Source organism: Nerophis lumbriciformis, linkage group LG24 (assembly GCF_033978685.3).
Source record: "Nerophis lumbriciformis linkage group LG24, RoL_Nlum_v2.1, whole genome shotgun sequence".
NCBI classification, from domain to species: domain Eukaryota; kingdom Metazoa; phylum Chordata; class Actinopteri; order Syngnathiformes; family Syngnathidae; genus Nerophis; species Nerophis lumbriciformis.
In genome coordinates, this window is record NC_084571.2 from 22,145,001 (window position 1) to 22,164,454 (window position 19,454).

A 19,454-nucleotide genomic window follows, 5' to 3' on the forward strand; every position below is an offset into this window, starting at 1 on the left:
CGTGGAGGTAAGGACATTATTTATTTTAACACTAACAAAAAGAACAAACTAAAGGTGCGCACAAAGGCGGAGAACAAACTTGGCTATGAACAAAATTAACACATAAACAGACTAATGACATCCATCCATCCATCCATTTTCTACCGCTTATTCCCTTTGGGGTCGCGGGGGGCGCTGGAGCCTATCTCAGCTACAATCGGGCGGAAGGCGGGGTACACCCTGGACAAGTCGCCACCTCATCGCAGGGCCAGACTAATGACATGAAACAAAACTTACTTGGTCAAGCATGGAAAGATCATAGAACTATGGCATGGACGTGTAATCATGGAAGTAAGAAGGGTATCAGAGTTAATGTCGCCAGGCCGACTGCCTGGCAACTACAAGCTTAAATACTAAAGTCTCATCATTAGTGACAACAGGTGCTTGACTCAAAACACCAGCAGCAGGTGAAAATCATATGTCACCATGGCAACCAAAACAAGGGAGTGTAAACAGGAACTAAAAGCGTCCAAAACCCAACAGAACATAACCAAAACAAAACATGACCACAGAACATGACAGAAACAATACAAAAAGAATGCCATTTTAAATTCATAATACGAACACAGATACTCGTAAATACGTTAGCATATTAGCTAATGCTAACGTCGCTAGCTTCATTACATTATGATAGCACGTACAAAAATGCATGAAAACACTCCTGCAGACATCACACATGTTTAATAAGTCAGAATTGTTTTATTTAAATTTTAAACTCACAAACGTTGCCTTGCGAGATGAATGAAGAATCCACACGAGTGGGAGCGCTATAGTCAACTAGAAGATGGAACGGCACTTGTGCTTCGGGTTGAAAGCTCAGTCTCAATGTTTACTTATATAGCCCTAAATCACGAGGGTCTCAAAGGGCTGCACAAGCCACAAGGACATCCTCGGCTCAGATCCCACATCAGAAGGGTAATGGAGCACCTGCAGTGAGCGAACTCGTCCAAAATGTGACGTCATAGCACAAACACAAACACACCTTTTCAGTGTTTTTGCTTGCTTGTTTGTTTTTTAACTATTTGCAACAAGGCGGTCAGCAAAGAAAAGTCCATAAATTAGCCCCACCGTTTATAAGCCCGCAGGATTCTAAGCTTAGGAAAAAAGCAGTGCCTTATAGTCTGGAATTTACTGTCATATGTCTTGTCACTGATAACACAAAGCTTTGTTTTGAGTTGATATACAGGAAGTAATAGTTCCAGGCATAACCGTGGTAAAAGATTTTCCAGTAAATTAGGAATTAAACAAATATTTTCATGGCTCGGTGCATAAAAAAAAACTTTTTTAACATAATTAGAAGCCTTTAGAGCACAAGTGTCAAACTCAAAGCCCGGGGGCCAATTCTGGCCCGCCACATAATTTTATGTGGCCCGCAAAAGCCTGGAAAAAATGGGTTTCAATTAGAAAAAAATATTTTATTTTTTACTAAATGCATTCGTTCTTTGAACTTTGACGGGAAAAAAATGCATATTATAAACTTTAATATTACCTGATCATGCCAATTATATTATTATATACTGTATTGAAAAAATATTTTTGTGAGATAAAAACAAATAGTAAAATATCTGCTTGTTACCTTTATTTATGATTTTAAAGCAATTTATACATTAAAAAATAAATCTAATAATCAGATGCATATGCTTTTCGATTAATCATGATTAATCACAGGTTATTACCTGCATGCATAATGTAAATTCATTTTAAAAAAGCGGCCCTCTGAAAGCAGCCATTACTGTGATGTGGCCCTCAATGAAAATGAGTTTGACACCCCTGCTTTAGAGGGTTTAAATCATAGCTTACTATTAGCGTCGTTTACATGTTTTGCCTCATTCTCCAGTTATAATGATACTTAAAGGGGATTATGAATGATTTTTGCCTATCATTCATCAAGGACGGCGTGAGGGTTCCTGGTTCAATCCCCACCTTCTACCAACCTCGTCCTGTCCGTCGTGTCCTTGAGCAAGACACTTCACCCTTGCTCCTGATTGGTCGTGGTTAGGGCCTTGCATGGCAGCTCCCACCATCAGTGTGTGAATGTGTGTGTGAATGGGTGAATGTGGAAATAGTGTCAAAGCGCTTTGAGTACCTTGAAGGTAGAAAATTCGCTATACAAGTATAACCCATTTACCATTCAACATCTTTATGTAAGACATGAACACAGGTTTGTCTTTTTTTATTTGTCACAAAGTGTACGGAAAGTACGAGGTGGATAACAACGCAGCTAATGGGAGTCTCTGAGTTTATAGCGCCCTCTAAAAAAAGCATCCAAAAACAAACATTTTGATTTAAAAATTGATATTAGGCAATAAGCGGTAGAAAATGGATGGATGGATGGATATTACAGCAGACCTGGTCAAATTCAGGCCCGGGGGCCCGTTAATCTTTTACAATCTGCCCAGCCGGATATTCCCAAATAATTTTTTTAGATCTTTAAGATGGAAAGTGTAGCTGCCATTATGATGTGCAGTGATGTTTTCTAATGACCGTAAGTCTTGAACTATACAAAGTATTTCAATGGTTGTAATCTGCACTTTTGCATGATATACTAGTTACTATGGTAATCTAATTAGTTACTAGGGTAATCTAATTAGTTATTATGGTAATCTAATTAGTTACTATGGTACTGCTCTGCTTACTCTATACAAAACTATCTTTGAACCACATCTAAACTACTGTAATGTCATCTGGTGTAACACCTTCCCTGGCTACCTTCACAAATTAGAATCCATGCAAAAGAAAATCATACAGGCCCTGTCATGGTCCAAGTTTAATGCCCCCACTTGACATCTATTCAATAATTATCATCTCTTAAGACTGACAGAGTTCAATATTTATCACAATGCTTGTCTAACCTATCAAGTCATCCACAGGCTGAATCTCAGGCTCTGTAGCTTGGTTCCTATCTATCGTCCCCAGCATGCCCACAACACTCGTAACTTTGACCTGATATCGGGTAAACATTGTCTACTGGCTTGTACTGCTTGAAGTGTTGTATGCAGGGGACCAAAGATCTGGAACCGGCTTGATGAGAGCCTCAGGATGCTGTATTCATTCTCCAACTTCAAAAAGAAACTGAAATCATACCTATTAACCACCTATCTCTAATGCCTCGTGTGAATGGCTGGTGCTCCTTTAGAGGATTAGCATTGTCACATGTGGCTTCCGGGTAGACTACTGTTGGGTTGTGCGTGGTTGAATGTATGTATGTATGTGTATGCTAGCTTTTGTGCTCCTATTTTGTGTTTGTCATATCACGTTTTTGTGCTTGCCACCATGTCTCAGCATTCCATGCATATACTGACCTCTGGACCCCCTGCCAAAAGCTTCTTCTAGCTTTATCTGGGGGACCCTTTCACTTACCAACATCCTTAAATGGATATTCACTACTGTTGTAATCGTAATATGGTATTGTGAATAAACTTGAAACTTGTAATCAATGTCACAGCAGCTCAGACGAGGCACCAAGCAGTGTGGGTGGGGAGCGTTTCCACAGAGTGTTTCCAGAGTGTCAGCCTGAAATGCGGGTGTCATGGACAAACGCGGAAGGAGATTTTTACAACAAACTTCTGAAGCTTAGTGATATATCAGATATATCAGATTGTAGGTGGGTTTATTTTTACCCTTCGCGTTCATATTTTGCTGTTTTTGTTGCAATTTTTTTGCGTTTCGCTTGATTGTAAAATATGTGGATGGAGAGGAGGGTGTGACGTTCATATGTTGTCAATATTCAGTGTTTTATCCTTCATAGTTAATATTGTAAATCCCACATTCTAGGGATATATCGAGTATATCGATATATCGCGGGTTTGTCTCTGTGCGATATAGAAAATAACTATATCGTGATATTCGAGTATACGTTCTCACACAGTTGCTTTTAGCTGCGGGGCATTAAACTGCATGCGTTTCTCACTTTTTCCTGTCTCTCCTTCTCACAGAGACTAAAACAAGCGCACCTTCTTACATACGTCACATAGTGTCACGTGAGCAACGTCACACGCTCCCGTGGAGCAGACAGGTAGCAACATGGTAACGTTAGCTCTGATGCTAACAGCTAACGGTGTGGTTTGAGTGGTAATACGAGAGAGAGAAGGTGCGAATCAGGTAACAAATGGAGGAATAATTAATTCCCAAGAAAAACAGCACTGGGTCCATCGTCTGACGGTGGTTTGGCTTCAAGCGGGAATATGTCTTTACATGTCAACATCTCCGTTCGGTGCCACACCAACTAAATGCCGAAGCAACTATTTCCACATCAACACCGTAGGACATATACTATTTGATATGCAGCTCATTTTTATGTGACACTTATTGAAATATCTTGTGTGACATCATGCACAAAAGTGTGCTTTATTTGTTTAAAACTATTGTAGTGGCGTTCTGTACAAAAAGTGCACTTTAATTTAGTGTTGTTTGAAATGTCATCTTAGTGACATCATTCACAAAAGTGCACTTATAGCTTGTTTTAAAATGTCTCTGACAATCTTGCACTTTCTGTTTTGAAATGACATGAATGTTCGTGCCACTGCTTAATAACTGTTTAATAAATACAGTTTTAGTTGTGATTTCCCTCTCTGCATGAAAGTTTAAAATGAGCATATTGTTGTGTCCTTGGGCAAGACACTTTACCCACCAGCTCCCAGTGCCACCCACACTGGTTTAAATGTAACTTAGATATTGGGTTTCACTATGTAAAAGCGCTTTGAGTCACTAGAGAAAAGCGCTATATAAATATAATTCACTTCACTTCACATATATTAATGCAGTATGAAGAAGAATGTTTCAATGTAGACACATAGAATCATCATACTGCTGTGATTATATGCATCAAGTGTTCATTCAAGGCTAAGGCAAAATATCGAGACATATATCGTGTATCGTGATATGGCCTAAAAATATTGAGATATTAAAAAAAGGCCATATCGCCCAGCCCTACCACATTCTTTATTTTCATGTACATTCTGTATATCTCATTCAGTAAAAAAATGTGAAATTCCATTCCGTTTTTTAAGACGGTCTGTCAAAGATTTTAGCATTCAGACATTATTGTGAGGTTGTGTATTAGTGTTCCTAAAAATAGATATACCGGCCCCCAGACACATTGTTTTCTCTCAATTTGGCTCCCGAGTCAATCAATCAATCAATGTTTACTTATATAGCCCTAAATCACGAGTGTCTCAAAGGGCTGCACAAGCCACAGCGACATCCTCGGCTCAGATCCCACATCAGGGCAAGAAAAACCTCAACCCAATGGGATGACAATGAGAAACCTTGTCAAAAGTCAAAATTATTGCCCAGACCTGTATTAGAGCATAAAGATTTGGTCTCGGCTGTATCGATATTTCAGTATCGTTTTGCGCATCACTTCCCCGCATGTGTTTTGCTTGTGAAAAATAATGCCAATGTTCACAGAAGCAAACACAATCCTCAGCTTCTCCTTTGCTCCCCAGAACCCAACCAACGGATGGGTGTGATCGCGGCAGGAACCCTGGTCTCCTTTCTGCTGATCCTGCTGCTCTCGCTGCTGTGCTGCTGCTGCCTGTGTCGACACAAAGACCACCACAAGTGAGTGGCTAATAGGCGTCCTTAGCGCCACGGTGCATGATGGGAAGTGTGCTAGCATGTCTGGTTCCCCGAGGCAGCAGTTTATCGGGGAGTGAAAGTGTTTTATTTGTAGATATGAGAGCGTGGGGAGCGATGCAGAAGCGCCCACCAGTTCTCCACGCAGCCAAGTCTAATAATGCCTCTTTCAAATGATTCATTTGGATTTCCATGCTGTCATCCTAGCTCAGCTTCTGCTCTTTCAACAGCAAAAAAGCCAAGCGCATCCTGTGTGGACGATTTAGCCGAATCAGCACGAAACTTCCCCGTATTCCGCTGAGGAGACAGAAACTGCCAAAAGTCGTCGGTAAGCCCCCAAACTCTCTCAGTCTCCCCTCGTATCCCACACAAAGCCGCCAGACGTTCACTGACTGTGCCAGTGAGAAGTCACGCCTTTTGCAGATTTTGTTGAGGAACTGAAGATCTGCATGGGTTTTAGGGTTCAGTCGCACTAAATATCATTCAAACTTCCACTTTAGCAGACATCGTGTTGCTTTTTCTTTTCTTTGTGACTTTTTTTACAACAATTACTCTAAAAGAATCTTGCCTCAACAAAAGGTATTATTAGATGAAAATGATAGATATATATATATATATATATATATATATATATGTATTAATACATATATATGGCGGCATTTCTGGGTGTTGTTGATGGCTTTGGCTTTGCATAGTAGAGTTTTAACTTGCAATTACAGATGTAGCGACCAACTGTAGTTACTGACAGTGGTTTTCTGAAGTGTTCCTGAACCCATGTGGTGATATCCTTTACACGCTGATGTCGCTTTTTGATGCAGTACCGCCTGATGGATGGAAGGTCCGTGATATCATCGCTTACGTGCAGTGATTTCTCCAGATTCTTTGAACCTTTTGATGATATTACGGACCGTAGATGGTGAAATACCTAAATTCCTTGCAATAGCTGGTTGAGAAATGTTGTTCTTAAACTGTTGGACAATTTGCTCACGCATTTGTTGACAAAATGGTGACCCTCGCCCCATCCTTGTTTGTGAATGACTTAGCATTTCATGGAAGCTACTTTTATACCCAATCAGGGCACCTGTTCCCAATTAGCCTGTTCACCTGTGTGATGTTCCAAATAAGTGTTTGATGAGTATTCCTCAACTTTCTCAGTCTTCTTTGCCACTTGTGCTAGCTTTTTTTAAACATGTTGAAGGCATCACATTCCAAATAAGCTAATATTTGCAAAAAAGAACAAAGTTTCTCAGTTCGGACATTAAATATATTGTCTTTGCAGTCTATTCAATTGAATATAAGTTGAGAAGGCTTTGCAAATCACTGTATTCTGTTTTTATTTACCATTTACACAACGTGCAGACACTGCATCAAAAAACGACATCAGTTTGTAAAGGATATCACCACATGGGCTGAGGAACACTTCAGAAAACCACTGTCAGTAACTACAGTTGGTCGCTACATCTGTAAGTGCAAGTTAAAACTCTACTATGTTCAATAGCACAAATTATTATTTAATTAAATTAATCACACTGTTGAATTTGGATTAAACGTGATTAATCACAGTAAATGACTTGTTTACATAATTAAAATTAATCTTAAAAAAGCCCCCAATATTTTGACAAGGATGCCAATTCATCAGTAGAATGTCATACATAAACAGGTTTTAAATGTTTAACTGAATGTATGTAATTTATTTGCTTAAAACCTGGTAAAAATTTTGTCTAAAAACCTGTTTATTTCGAAGCAAAATTTGGTACGTTTAAGCATTGACCTGAGCACTGACTTTGAAAACAACCCACGGCGCCTTTGGGTAACTTTTTGCGGTTAATGTAAAGGAACTCAAAATACATTAATATAAAAAAGTATTTACAAAAATAAAATAGAAAGTTTAGTGTAGATATATACTCACAATAAACTACAAATGTTTACACATATAGAAATGACAACATTCTAATTGTGACTTATTACTATTAGCGTTGTCACCCTTTACTGGTCAAAATTAGCACTACACATATTATAAAAGGTTTGATCGTTACTCTCAGAAAAGAAAAAAACACGACCACGAATACAAAAAAATATAAATAAATACCGCCCCCCCCCCCCCCCCCCCTTTTTATTCAATTTATTTAACGGGCATGACGGCGCGTCGTCACGTCGTGACATTGCTGGTTTTACGAGCAGAGGAGTATGTTCAGCACACACACGGAGTACTTACAAGCAGACACAGTGTGTAGACAGAAAGGGGAGAACGGACGCATTTTGGCCTAAAAACTAAAGATAAAGGTGAAGTTATAACACTGAAACACCCTCAGGAAGAGGTGTTTTAAAACATGGCTAGCTAGCTAGCAGCTAACATCTATCCGCTGTCGGCAGTGTTTTAGCTACTTCTAAATCACTAATCCTGGCCTCCATGGCGACAAATAAAGTACGATAAGTTTCCTACATGTACCATTATCACTGCAGGACGAGGAATAGCTAAACATGCTTCACTACACACCCTAGGAGGATAAAATAGCTCACCGGCGTCACAATCTAAACAAATGCCACGGGTGGATCTACACCTGACATCCACTGTAATGATACCAAGTACAGGAGCGTATCTAGTCGATACTACTATGATTAAATCGATATTTTTTAGCATCACAAAATCTTTTTTTTTTTTTTTTCAATCAATCAATCAATCAATGTTTATTTATATAGCCCTAAATCACAAGTGTCATGTTTATAAACTCAAGAAATACGTCCCTGGACACATGAGGACTTTGAATATGGCCAATATATGATCCTGTAACTACTTGGTATCGGATCGATACCCAAATTCGTGGTATCATCCAAAACTAATGTATAGTATCAAACAAGAGAAGAATAAGTGATTATTACATTTTAACAGAAGTGTAGATAGAACATGTTAAAAGAGAAAGTAAGCAGATATTAACAGTAAATGAACAAGTGGATTAATAATACATGTTTACAGATTGTCCCTCATAATGTTGACAAAATAATATAATGATAAATGACACAATATGTTACTGCATACGTCAGCAGACTAATTAGGAGTCTTTGTTTGTTTACTTTCTACTAAAAGACAAGTTGTCTAGTATGTTCACCATTTTATTTGAGGACTAAATTACAATAATAAACATATGTTTAATGTACCCTAAGATTTTTTGTTAAAATAAAGCCAATAATGCAAATTTTTGTGGTCCCCTTTATTTAGAAAAGTATCGAAATACATTTTGGTACCGGTACCAGTACCAAAATATTGGTATCGCGGCAACCCTATCACAAAGTTAGCAATTTCAATACAAAACAAACTCAACATCCTTATGCACAAATTGTATCTACTTACAAATGTTTGACCAAGTTTGGTGATGAAGTTTACATGCTGGGACCTCTACTATTGTTGCTGCTTGTCTGGATCAATGTGTCCGTCACTTAAAACATCCGACAGGAAACAATGACTCGAGCATTTCTTGTCCTGTCGTTGTTAAAAGTCAGATTTTTGCTATTTATTTAGATTTTTTTTTCCCCACGGTTGACTGTGTAGTCTTCTTCTACTCACCCCACTGCTGCTTCACTGTGAGACATACGCCTCACCGCTGCCCCCTGGGGGTGTGGCGGGAGTACTGCTTACATGGTCAACCCAAGTTTGAATGGTTTCATCAAGCCTATTTGGGCGATGTCGGACTAATATGACCCCTTTAAAAGCCTTTATGATGACAGTTTGACCTTGGAGCAGATCATATTTTTGCATAACCGCATAAATAAAGGGTCAAATGTCTTCACTACGTTTTTATGATGTTGCTACCTTACTTAGTTTGCGTCCTACGTGACGATAATTGAGCATCGTGGAAGTTGCGACCGCCAGACAATTGCGGGGTTTTCATTTAAAAAGGAATGCAGCACATTTAGAGCTTGTTATTGTTCTTGGCACGCTCACGCATCCATGTGTTCATGTTATTCCAGCCACGATGGTGCTCCCCCCCCCCCCCCCTTCTTCTTCTCCTACTTTACCCGTGTCCGTCCTGGTCTTCAGCGAGCAAAGCTGCGGAGGAAGAGATGGCGTTAATAAAATCAGGCTGGCGGGGGTTGGGTGCTGAGAGACGCGCCATCAAAGGCTGCACTGTTTGGGTGAAGGCTGCAGGTCCATGCGGAGGCCTCGTGGTCTGTGACAGATCACTTTCTGACCTTACGCCGTCTGCCCAAGATGGCGAAACACAGTTAACGCTTCTTTCTATCATTCACAATCCTTACGTAAGACAAGAACACATGTGCATTTATTTTTTATGCATTCTAAATCGTAAATAAATGCTAGAAAAAGTCTGCCAACAATGGAAGCACTGGAAGTCATTAGATGCAACATCTAAAACATCTAAAAACCTCCATCATTTTATATACTAATGTAAGTATATATGTAATGGAATAACTTTCATAATAACATGTAATATATACATGATGTAAGTATACAGTCGCGATCAAAAGTTTACATACACTTGTAAAGAACATAATGTCATGGCTGTCTTGACTTTCCAATAATTTCTACAACTCTTATTATTTGTGATAGAGTGATTGGCGCACATACTTGTTGGTCACAAAAAAACATTCATGAAGTTTGGTTCTTTTATGAATTTATTACGGGTCTACTGAAAATGTGACCAAATCTGCTGGGTCAAAAGTATACATACAGCAATGTTAATATTTGGTTACATGTCCCTTGGCAAGTTTCACTGCAATAAGGCACTTTTGGTAGCCATCCAAAAAGCTTCTGCTTGAATTTTTGACCACTCCTCTTGACAAAATTGGTGCAGTTCAGCTAAATGTGTTGGTTTTCGGACATGGACTTGTTTCTTCAGCATTGTCCACACGTTTAAGTCAGGACTTTGGGAAGGCCATTCTAAAACCTTAATTCTAGCCTGATTTAGCCATTCCTTTACCACTTTTGACGTGTGTTTGGGGTCATTGTCCTGTTGTAACACCCAACTGCGCCCAAGACCCAACCTCCGGTCTGATGATTTTAGTTTGTCTTGAAGAATTTGGAGGTAATCCTCCTTTTTCATTGTCCCATTTCCTCTCTGTAAAGTACCAGTTCCATTGGCAGCAAAACAGGCCCAGAGCATAATACTACCACCACCATGCTTGACGGTAGGAGTGGTGTTCCTGGGATTAAAGGCCTCACCTTTTCTCCTCCAAACATATTGCTGGGTATTGTCGCCAAACAGCTCAATTTGTTTTTCATCTGACCACAGAACTTTCCTCCAGAAGGTCTTATCCTTGCCCATGTGATGTCAGACGAAACAAAAATTCCATCTGACATGATGAAATTGTTGTCAGATGAAAAAAAATTTTGGGGGTGTATACCTGCTAAAGTAGCTAAAAAGGCTCGCAGGCTAAGATGTAACATGTAACTGTAACATGTGTGTAACACCAAAATACCCCAATCGTTCATTCATATATTAGTATGCTAGTATTAGAATTGTGCCGCGGGTCGTTAAACTAGGTAATGTAGTAACTTTCATATTAACATGTAATACATACATGATGTAATTATATATGTCATGTAGTAACATTCATAATAACATGTAATATATACATGATGTAAGTATATATGTCATGTAGTAACATTCATAACAACATGTATTTAGACTTAGACTTCCTTTTATTGTATTGTATTGTATCATAACAACATGTAATATCCTCATATTTTGCCCATTTTAAGCATATGACTGCATATTAATTTCCTTCAGCAACACTACTAATCATGGCAGACTTCACGAGAGACAACGACGGCTATTTAGGCACAAATGATGATCAAGGAACCTTATATTTTTGAGCCTGAGTATACGGAGGATGATCTCCAAGTTTTAGAAGCAGAGTGACCAACAGACCCAGCAAGTGCTGAACAAGAACTACAAACTATGAACATACAAACAATCACTTACTGTACAATGTCTGCTCTCACTGACTGAAGGGATGTTTATATCTTCGCGTTTAATCGTAATCCTCACACAGGATGTCTTTCTCGCCATCTCCAGGTGTAAGTTGGATATCAATGTTGACCACCTTCTCGGTTTATGGCAACAACCTACTACTATTTATACCAACTCAGTGGCCTAGTGGTTAGAGTGTCCGCCCTGAGATCGGTAGGTTGTGAGTTCAAACCCCGGCCGAGTCATACCAAAGACTATAAAAATGGGACCCATTACCTCCCTGCTTGACACTCAGCATCAAGGGTTGGAATTGGGGGTTAAATCACCAAAAATGATTCCCGGGCGCGGCACCGCTGCTGCCCACTGCTCCCCTCACCTCCCAGGGGGTGAACAAAGGGATGGGTCAAATGCAGAGGAAAAATTTCACCACACCTAGTGTGTGTGTGACAATCATTGGTACTTTAACTTTAACTTTAAATTATTTTCTGTGAGAGGCGTGATTTATCATCTCAAATTGACTTTCACCGACTGAGAGGCGATGCAGCAACAGCAGCTCAGTATGTCAATAAAAAGTAGAACTAAAAGTTGTTCTCGGCGTTACCGCTTATAATAAAAATATCAGATTTTACAACTTTTCCACTGTTTTTGTCTGGGCCCTCCTGTATCAATATCAAGGTTGTGCTCCATAAAGGTAAATAGCGTGAAAGGACATCTGCATCACTGTTTTGGTAAAAAAAAAAACAGCCGGCCGCTCCGTGCAGACTGTGTCCTACATACTCCGCCGCGTCGAAACACCGTGACCTGGTTTCTTCTCCGCGTCCGAGCAGCATGTGTTTCCTTCATTATCCGGCCGATTTATTTCAGCTCCGGTCTGACTCCACGGTGACCTTGTTCTACGCTCCGACAGGCATGTCTTTGTCATCACCGGGTCGGATAGCGAAAGGCTTGTTTTTGGAAGCACGTGTCTTCGCCATATAAGTCCGGGGGAAAAAGTTTTCAGCTCGTTTCCTCTCCAAACAATCTGTTTTATACATATTTGCGGAACTTTCACGCGTCTTCATCATTGTCACTTTTCTTTCTTTTTTTTTAATTAATCAATCCAACAAAACAATACACAACAACACCATAATCATGCAATCCAATTCCAAAACCAAACCCGACCCAGCAACATTCAGAATAGCAATAAACAGAGCAATTGAGAGGACATACAGACATGACACAGACAAATCTAAAAGTTGTGAAACAAAAATGAATATTATCAACAATAGTATCAATATTAGTAACAATTTCAACATAGCAGTGATTAAAAATCCCTCATTGACATTATCATTACACATTTATAAAAAATACAAATAAAAAAAAAAGAACAATAGTGTCACAGTGGCTTACACTTGCATCGCATCTCATAAGCTTGACAACACACTGTGTCCAATATTTTCCACAAAGATAAAATAAGTCATATTTTTGGTTCATTTAATAGTTAAAACAAATTTAAATAATGGACCCCATATTCCAATATATGGCTCATTATTATCTAAACTAAATGCAGTTTTTTCTCATGATATCATCTCTATAGCTTGTGTATACTATCAACATCTATCCATTTTTTTAATATTACCCTTTTTGTTATTATGCATATTGAAAGAAATGCATTTTTACTCTTTGATGGCACGTTACTAAATTGATGGAGATCCCCAAGACTACAAGTTGTCACTTTTTTCAAAAAAAGGACTTGATGATTATACTTCCCGGTTTGTTTGTCGGAATTTTTGCTGCATAAGCACGGTCTGCCAACAGTTAGAAACTCTCCACTGAGGCTACGCAGTCCCGCACACACACACACATACACATGCACACACACACACACACACGCATTCCAGAGGGGGCCCGACGGGGCTGGAAACAGGAAGTGGTCAAATTTACCCCAGCCCCTGTCAGAACTGTGATTTATCTTCACCGGGGCCAGTGGCAACAGATGTGGAGACGTTAACTTCCTCGCGAAAAATGTGTCACCTCTCCGCCCTCCCCTTTCGTGGCAACCCCTAAACATGCATTTTGGCGTTCCACGAGGAGATAATTTACCCCACGCCCTTCGTTTTCACGTCTTTCCAGCATTCCTCGCATCCTTGTGCATCCAAATGTTTTTGCACAGATGAGTTCTTAATGTAGCACCGCCCGTCTTTTTGTGTGCAGCTGGCCTATTCTCGGGACACTTGACCGAGTTTGCAGATGTTGTAGCGTTTGTAGCAACATTCAAGTAACTAATTGGCCAAATTTTTTCCACTGAGGGCCACAGACTGACAAATCGGAGGATGCGGGGGGCCATTTTGGTAGTTTCCACCTTTATAACCAGTACAATGTATAGATCTTTTTTTTTCAAAGAACTGGAAAATGCAATTTCGTGAGAAACTTTGTGTGAATGCTAAAGATCCAAAGCCTAACTGAAATGCTAACATTTAGCATGCCTGCAACATATTTCAAAAAAGCTGGCACAAGTGGCAAAAAGGACTGAGAAAGTTGAGGAATGCTCATCAAACACTTATTTGGAGCATCCCACAGGTGAACAGGCTAATTGGGAACAGGTGGGTGCCATGATTGGGTATAAAAGCAGTTTCCATGAAATGCTCAGCCATTCACAAACAAGGATGGGGCGAGGGTCACCACTTTGTCAACAAATGCATGAGCAAATTGTCCAACAGTTTAACAACATTTCTCAACGAACTATTGCAAGGAATTTAGGGATTTCACCATCTACGGTCCGTAATATCATCAAAAGGTTCAGAAAATCTGGAGAAATCACTGCACGTAAGCGATGATATTACGGACCTTCGAGCATCAAAAAGCAACATCGGTGTGTAAAGGATATCACCACAGGGGCTCGGGAACACTTCAGAAAACCACTGTCAGTAACTACAGTTAGTCGCTACGTCTGTAAGTGCAAGTTAAAACTCTACTATGCAAAGCCAAATCCATTTATCAACAACACCCAGAAACGCTTCGCTGGGCCCGAGTTCATCTATGATGGACTGATGCAAAGTGGAAAAGTGTTCTGTGGTCTGATAAGTCCACAATTAAAATGTTTTCCGGAAACTGTGAAGCAAAATATATACCGGTATGTATGGGTGTATACCTGCTAAATGAGCGAAAAAAGCTTGCATGCTACGTGACATGTAACTGTAACATGGGTCTAACACCAAAATACCCCAATGGTTAGCACTCTAATATCAGCATGCTAGTATTAGAATTGTGCCGCGGGTCGTTAAAACATTTTCTCACGGGCCGCCCCTGGTGTAGATTTGTTGTCATATTCTTTTCCACAAATGCACGAGAAAGAGAGTGTGATTCCAAGTGGTGTGTGTAAAAGTGCCACCCCCACCCAGCAGCTGTGGTGTGTCTCACAAAGGCCCTCCCAGCGGAACCCAGTCTGCAGAACACACCACAAGTCTGGGCTGAGGGTGAAGGTTTGGGGAGGAAGAGCTTATTTTAAGCCGTCAGTTGTTCATCACGCTGCACATTGTCCATGTGTTGACTTGTTGACCACCACTAACGCCTGCTTGGCATTCCTCAGCGACACAACCAGCAAGATGTGTCCCATATTTCTTCCCATTAAATCAAATATGTGCAAACTTTTTTAATTTTATGCTTCCTATACTGGTACTAGTATAGCAGCGTTTCTCAAAGTGTGGGGCGCGCCCCACTGGTGGGGAATAGAGACATGACAGGTGGGGCGCGAGGAACGGGAGGAAATTTCACTTTAAATTTTTTTTTTAATTATTATATTCTTAGATTATTTTTTTTTACTATGCTTTCATTTTCTATACACACTGTAAATCACTTTGTGATTCTGTCTGTGAAATCCGCTATATAAATAAATGTAAATTACCGGTACTTATTTTTACTGTAGGCTTTATATTTCTCGGTACGAGCGAAAGTTTGACAGACATAGCAACAGTAACTAATGGGGGCGGGGCTAAGCGGAACAAACTTTCGCGCGGATGGGTAGCAGGCTAATGTGTGGATCACAATTACACAAATATATACATTTGTGATTCGCACCTCAAAGGTCGTCGAGCCAGAGCCAGCGCCTGCAGAGAAACACAAATCTGACGGGCACATACTGTGTCATTCACCGGGAAGCACTAGCGTCAAGGCAACTCAGCTCCGAACTCAATGAGGTTTTAACATGTTGTGAGCGCGGTAAATTTGATCAAAACACGACCACTGAAAGCGCGACTGTTCTCTGCACTGTGTGAGGAAATGGGAGCTGATCATACAGCCGTGCTGTTTCACAGTGAAGCAAGGTGGCTCTCCTGGGGGAAAGTGCTGTCAGCTGTCTTGCCAAATGCATAGCTCCTCCTTTTTTTTTGTTGCAAAGATTGCAAAGTGGCACTTTTATTGTATTTATTATTGAACTTGATGCAAGTTATTTGATTTATTATTGAACTTGATGCAAGTTATAACACTTTTTTTGATTTATTATTGAACTTGATGCAAGTTATAACACTTTTGTTTTATTTATTATTGAACTTGATGCAAGTTCTAACACTTTTTTGATTTATTATTGAACTTGATGCAAGTTATTTGATTTATTATTGAACTTGATGCAAGTTATAACACTTTTATTTGATTTATTATTGAACTTGATGCAAGTTATAACACTTTTTTTTATTATTGAACTTGATGCAAGTTATAACACCTTTGTTTTATTTATTATTGAACTTGATGCAAGTTATAACACTTTTTTTGATTTATTATTGAACTTGATGCAAGTTATTTGATTTATTATTGAACTTGATGCAAGTTATAACACTTTTTTTGATTTATTATTGAACGTGATGCAAGTTATAACACTTTTTGATTTATTATTGAACTTGATGCAAGTTATAACACTTTTTTGATTTATTATTGAACTTGATGCAAGTTATAACACTTTTTTTGATTTATTATTGAACTTGATGCAAGTTATAACACTTTTATTTGATATATTATTGAACTTGATGCAAGTTATAACACTTTTTTTGATTTATTATTGAACGTGATGCAAGTTATAACACTTTTTTTGATTTATTATTGAACTTGATGCAAGTTATAACAGTTTTTTTGATTTATTATTGAACGTGATGCAAGTTATAACACTTTTTTTGATTTATTATTGAACTTGATGCAAGTTATAACACTTGTTTTATTTATTATTGAACTTGATGGAAGTTATTTTATTTATTATTGAACTTGATGCAAGTTATACCACAGCTGCACAGTTATTTTATTTATTATTGAACTTAAAGTTATTTTATGTTATTGAGTTTGAATGTATACAACTTGATGTTCAATAAATTTGAAAATGTTAAAGCTTGGCATTAGCGCTCTGTTGGGGCGATGGGGGCAGGTGGGGCTTGAAAACTCCCCCTTGTCCAAAGTGGGGGATGACAAAAAAAGTTTGAGAACCACTGTAGTATAGTATCGCGGTACTAATGAATCAAAAACGATACTCTGTTTGAAAAGTACCGGTTCCCCCACTTTTTTTCTTTTTTTTTGGTGTCACGTCGTGGTTTTACGAGCAGAGGGGCATGTTCGGCAGCGCGCACACACAGAGTACTTACAAGCAGACACAGTGTGTAGACAGAAAAGGGAGAACGGACACATTTTGGCCTAAAAACTAAAGATAAAGGTGAAGTTATAACACTGAAACGCCCTCAGGAAGAGGTGCTTTAAGACATGGCTAGCTAGCTAGCAGCTAACATCCATCCGTGTTTTAGCTACTTCTAAATCACTAATCCTGGCCTTTACAAGTTCCATTATCACTGGATAACTAGGAATAGCTAAACATGCTTCACTACACACACTAGGAGGATACAATAGCTCACCGGCGTCACCGCTAACAAAAGCTAGCACTCCTGAATGTAAACAAACGCCATTGGTGGATCTACACCTCATATCCACGGTAATGATACCAAGTACAATAGCGTATCGAGTCAATACTACTATGATAACATCGATATTTTTTATTGTCACATTTTTTTTTCCTTTTTTTAAATTCATAATATGTTTATAAAGTCAGGAAATACGTCCCTGGACACGAGGACTTTGAATATGACCAATGTATGGTCCTGTAAACTACTTGGTATCGGATCGACACCTAAATTTGTGGTATCATCCAAAACTAATGTAAAGTATTAAACAACAGAAGAATAAGTGATTATTCCATTTTAACAGAAGTGGAGATAGAACATGTAAAAAGAGAAAATAAGCAGATATTAACAGTAAATGAACAAGTGGATTAATAATAATTTTTTACAGATTGTCCCTCATAATGTTGACAAAATAATAGGTAGATAAATGACACAATATGTTACTGCATACGTCAGCAGACTAATTAGGAGCCTTAGTTTGTTTACTTACTACTAAAAGACAAGTTGTCTAGTTTATTCACTATTTTATTTAAGGACTAAATTACAATGATAAACATATGTTTAATGTACCCTAAGATATTTTTACTGCTCAGTGGCGTAGTGGTTAGAGTGTCCGCCCTGAGATCGGTAGGTCATGAGTTCAAACCCCGGCCGAGTCATATCAAAGACTATAAAAATGGTACCCGTCACCTCCTTGCTTGGCGCTCAGCATCAAGGGTTGGAATTGGGTGTTAAATCACCACAAATGATTCCCGAGCGCGGCCACCACTGCTGCTCACTGCTCCCCTCACCTCCCAGGGGGTGATCAAGGGTGATGGGTCAAATGCAGAGAATAATTTCGCCACACCTAGTGTGTGTGTGTGAGACAATCATTGGTACTTTAACTTTAAGAATTGTAAGATTTCTTGTTCAAATAAAGCCAATAATGCCATTTTTGTGGTCCCCTTTATTTAGAAAAGTATCGAAATACATTTTGGTAAAATATTGGTATCGGGGCAACCTTAGTCAATAGTGCATAAACAATTGGCTATATATATATATATATATATATATATATATATATATATATATATATATATAAAGCCCAAGGAAAAGGGGTGGTTCTACTGTACAGACGCGTGGTGATGTGAGGCATGTTTGCATTAATTCCAGCTGCTCGACAATGATAAGAAAAGGCCGAGACTTCCTCTTTACTTTCATCTGACTGGGAAATAAATGAGTTACTTGTGTTGCTGCTCATGAATAAAAATGACACATGTGCATCATATATTCACTTCTTCAAAGCACTAATGTATCCTTCGCTGTCTCATGCAGTCTGGAAGACGTGTCAGTGCAACAAAGAGCTGGCTTGGTGGTGTTGTGTTGGCGCTCCATAACATTGCCACACAAGTTGACTGATAACCTGTGAGGAAGTTGTTAGCATGTGAAGTATTGGTGAGCGAAATGAGCTAAGAACATATCACGCTGACAGTGCTATGGTAACACACTAAAAATAGAAAGCATACAGTTAGTATTGGTGAAGTACCAAAATATATGACACTGCTGAATTAGCTAAAAAAAAAAGCTAGCATGCTAAAATGTTAACTGTAATTTGCGTCAAGTACCAAAATATACTACTTTGATGTGTGTACCTGAAAAATGTGTTTAAAATGCTTGCATGCATCAATTACCAAACTATGACTGAGGTGTATACCTACAAAATTAGTTTAAAAAGAAAAAAAACTAACATATTTACGTTAAGAGGTGTCATTCGTCAAATGACAAAACCCAAAATCAGTGAAGTTGTCACGTTGTGTAAATGGTAAATAAAAACAGAATACAATGATTTGCAAATCCTTTTCAACTTATATTCAATTGAATAGACTGCAAAAACAAGATATTTAACGTTCGAACTGGTAAACGTTGTTATTTTTTGCAAATGTTAGCTCATTTGGAATCTGATGCCTGCAACATGTTTCAAAAAAGCTGTCTCAAATGGCAAAAAAGACTGAGGAAGTTGAGG

General features: G+C 38.9%; 1 protein-coding gene across 1 annotated transcript in view; it reads left to right on the forward strand.

The window, feature by feature from the left end:
• scarf2 (scavenger receptor class F, member 2) overlaps positions 1-19,454 on the forward strand; it is a 79,333-nt gene that overhangs the window by 49,998 nt on the left and 9,881 nt on the right. Inside the window, exons 8-9 of the mRNA XM_061981804.1 lie at positions 5,487-5,601; positions 5,847-5,944. Coding sequence (XP_061837788.1) covers positions 5,487-5,601; positions 5,847-5,944 — 213 coding nt within the window. The remainder of the gene's footprint in view (positions 1-5,486; positions 5,602-5,846; positions 5,945-19,454) is intronic.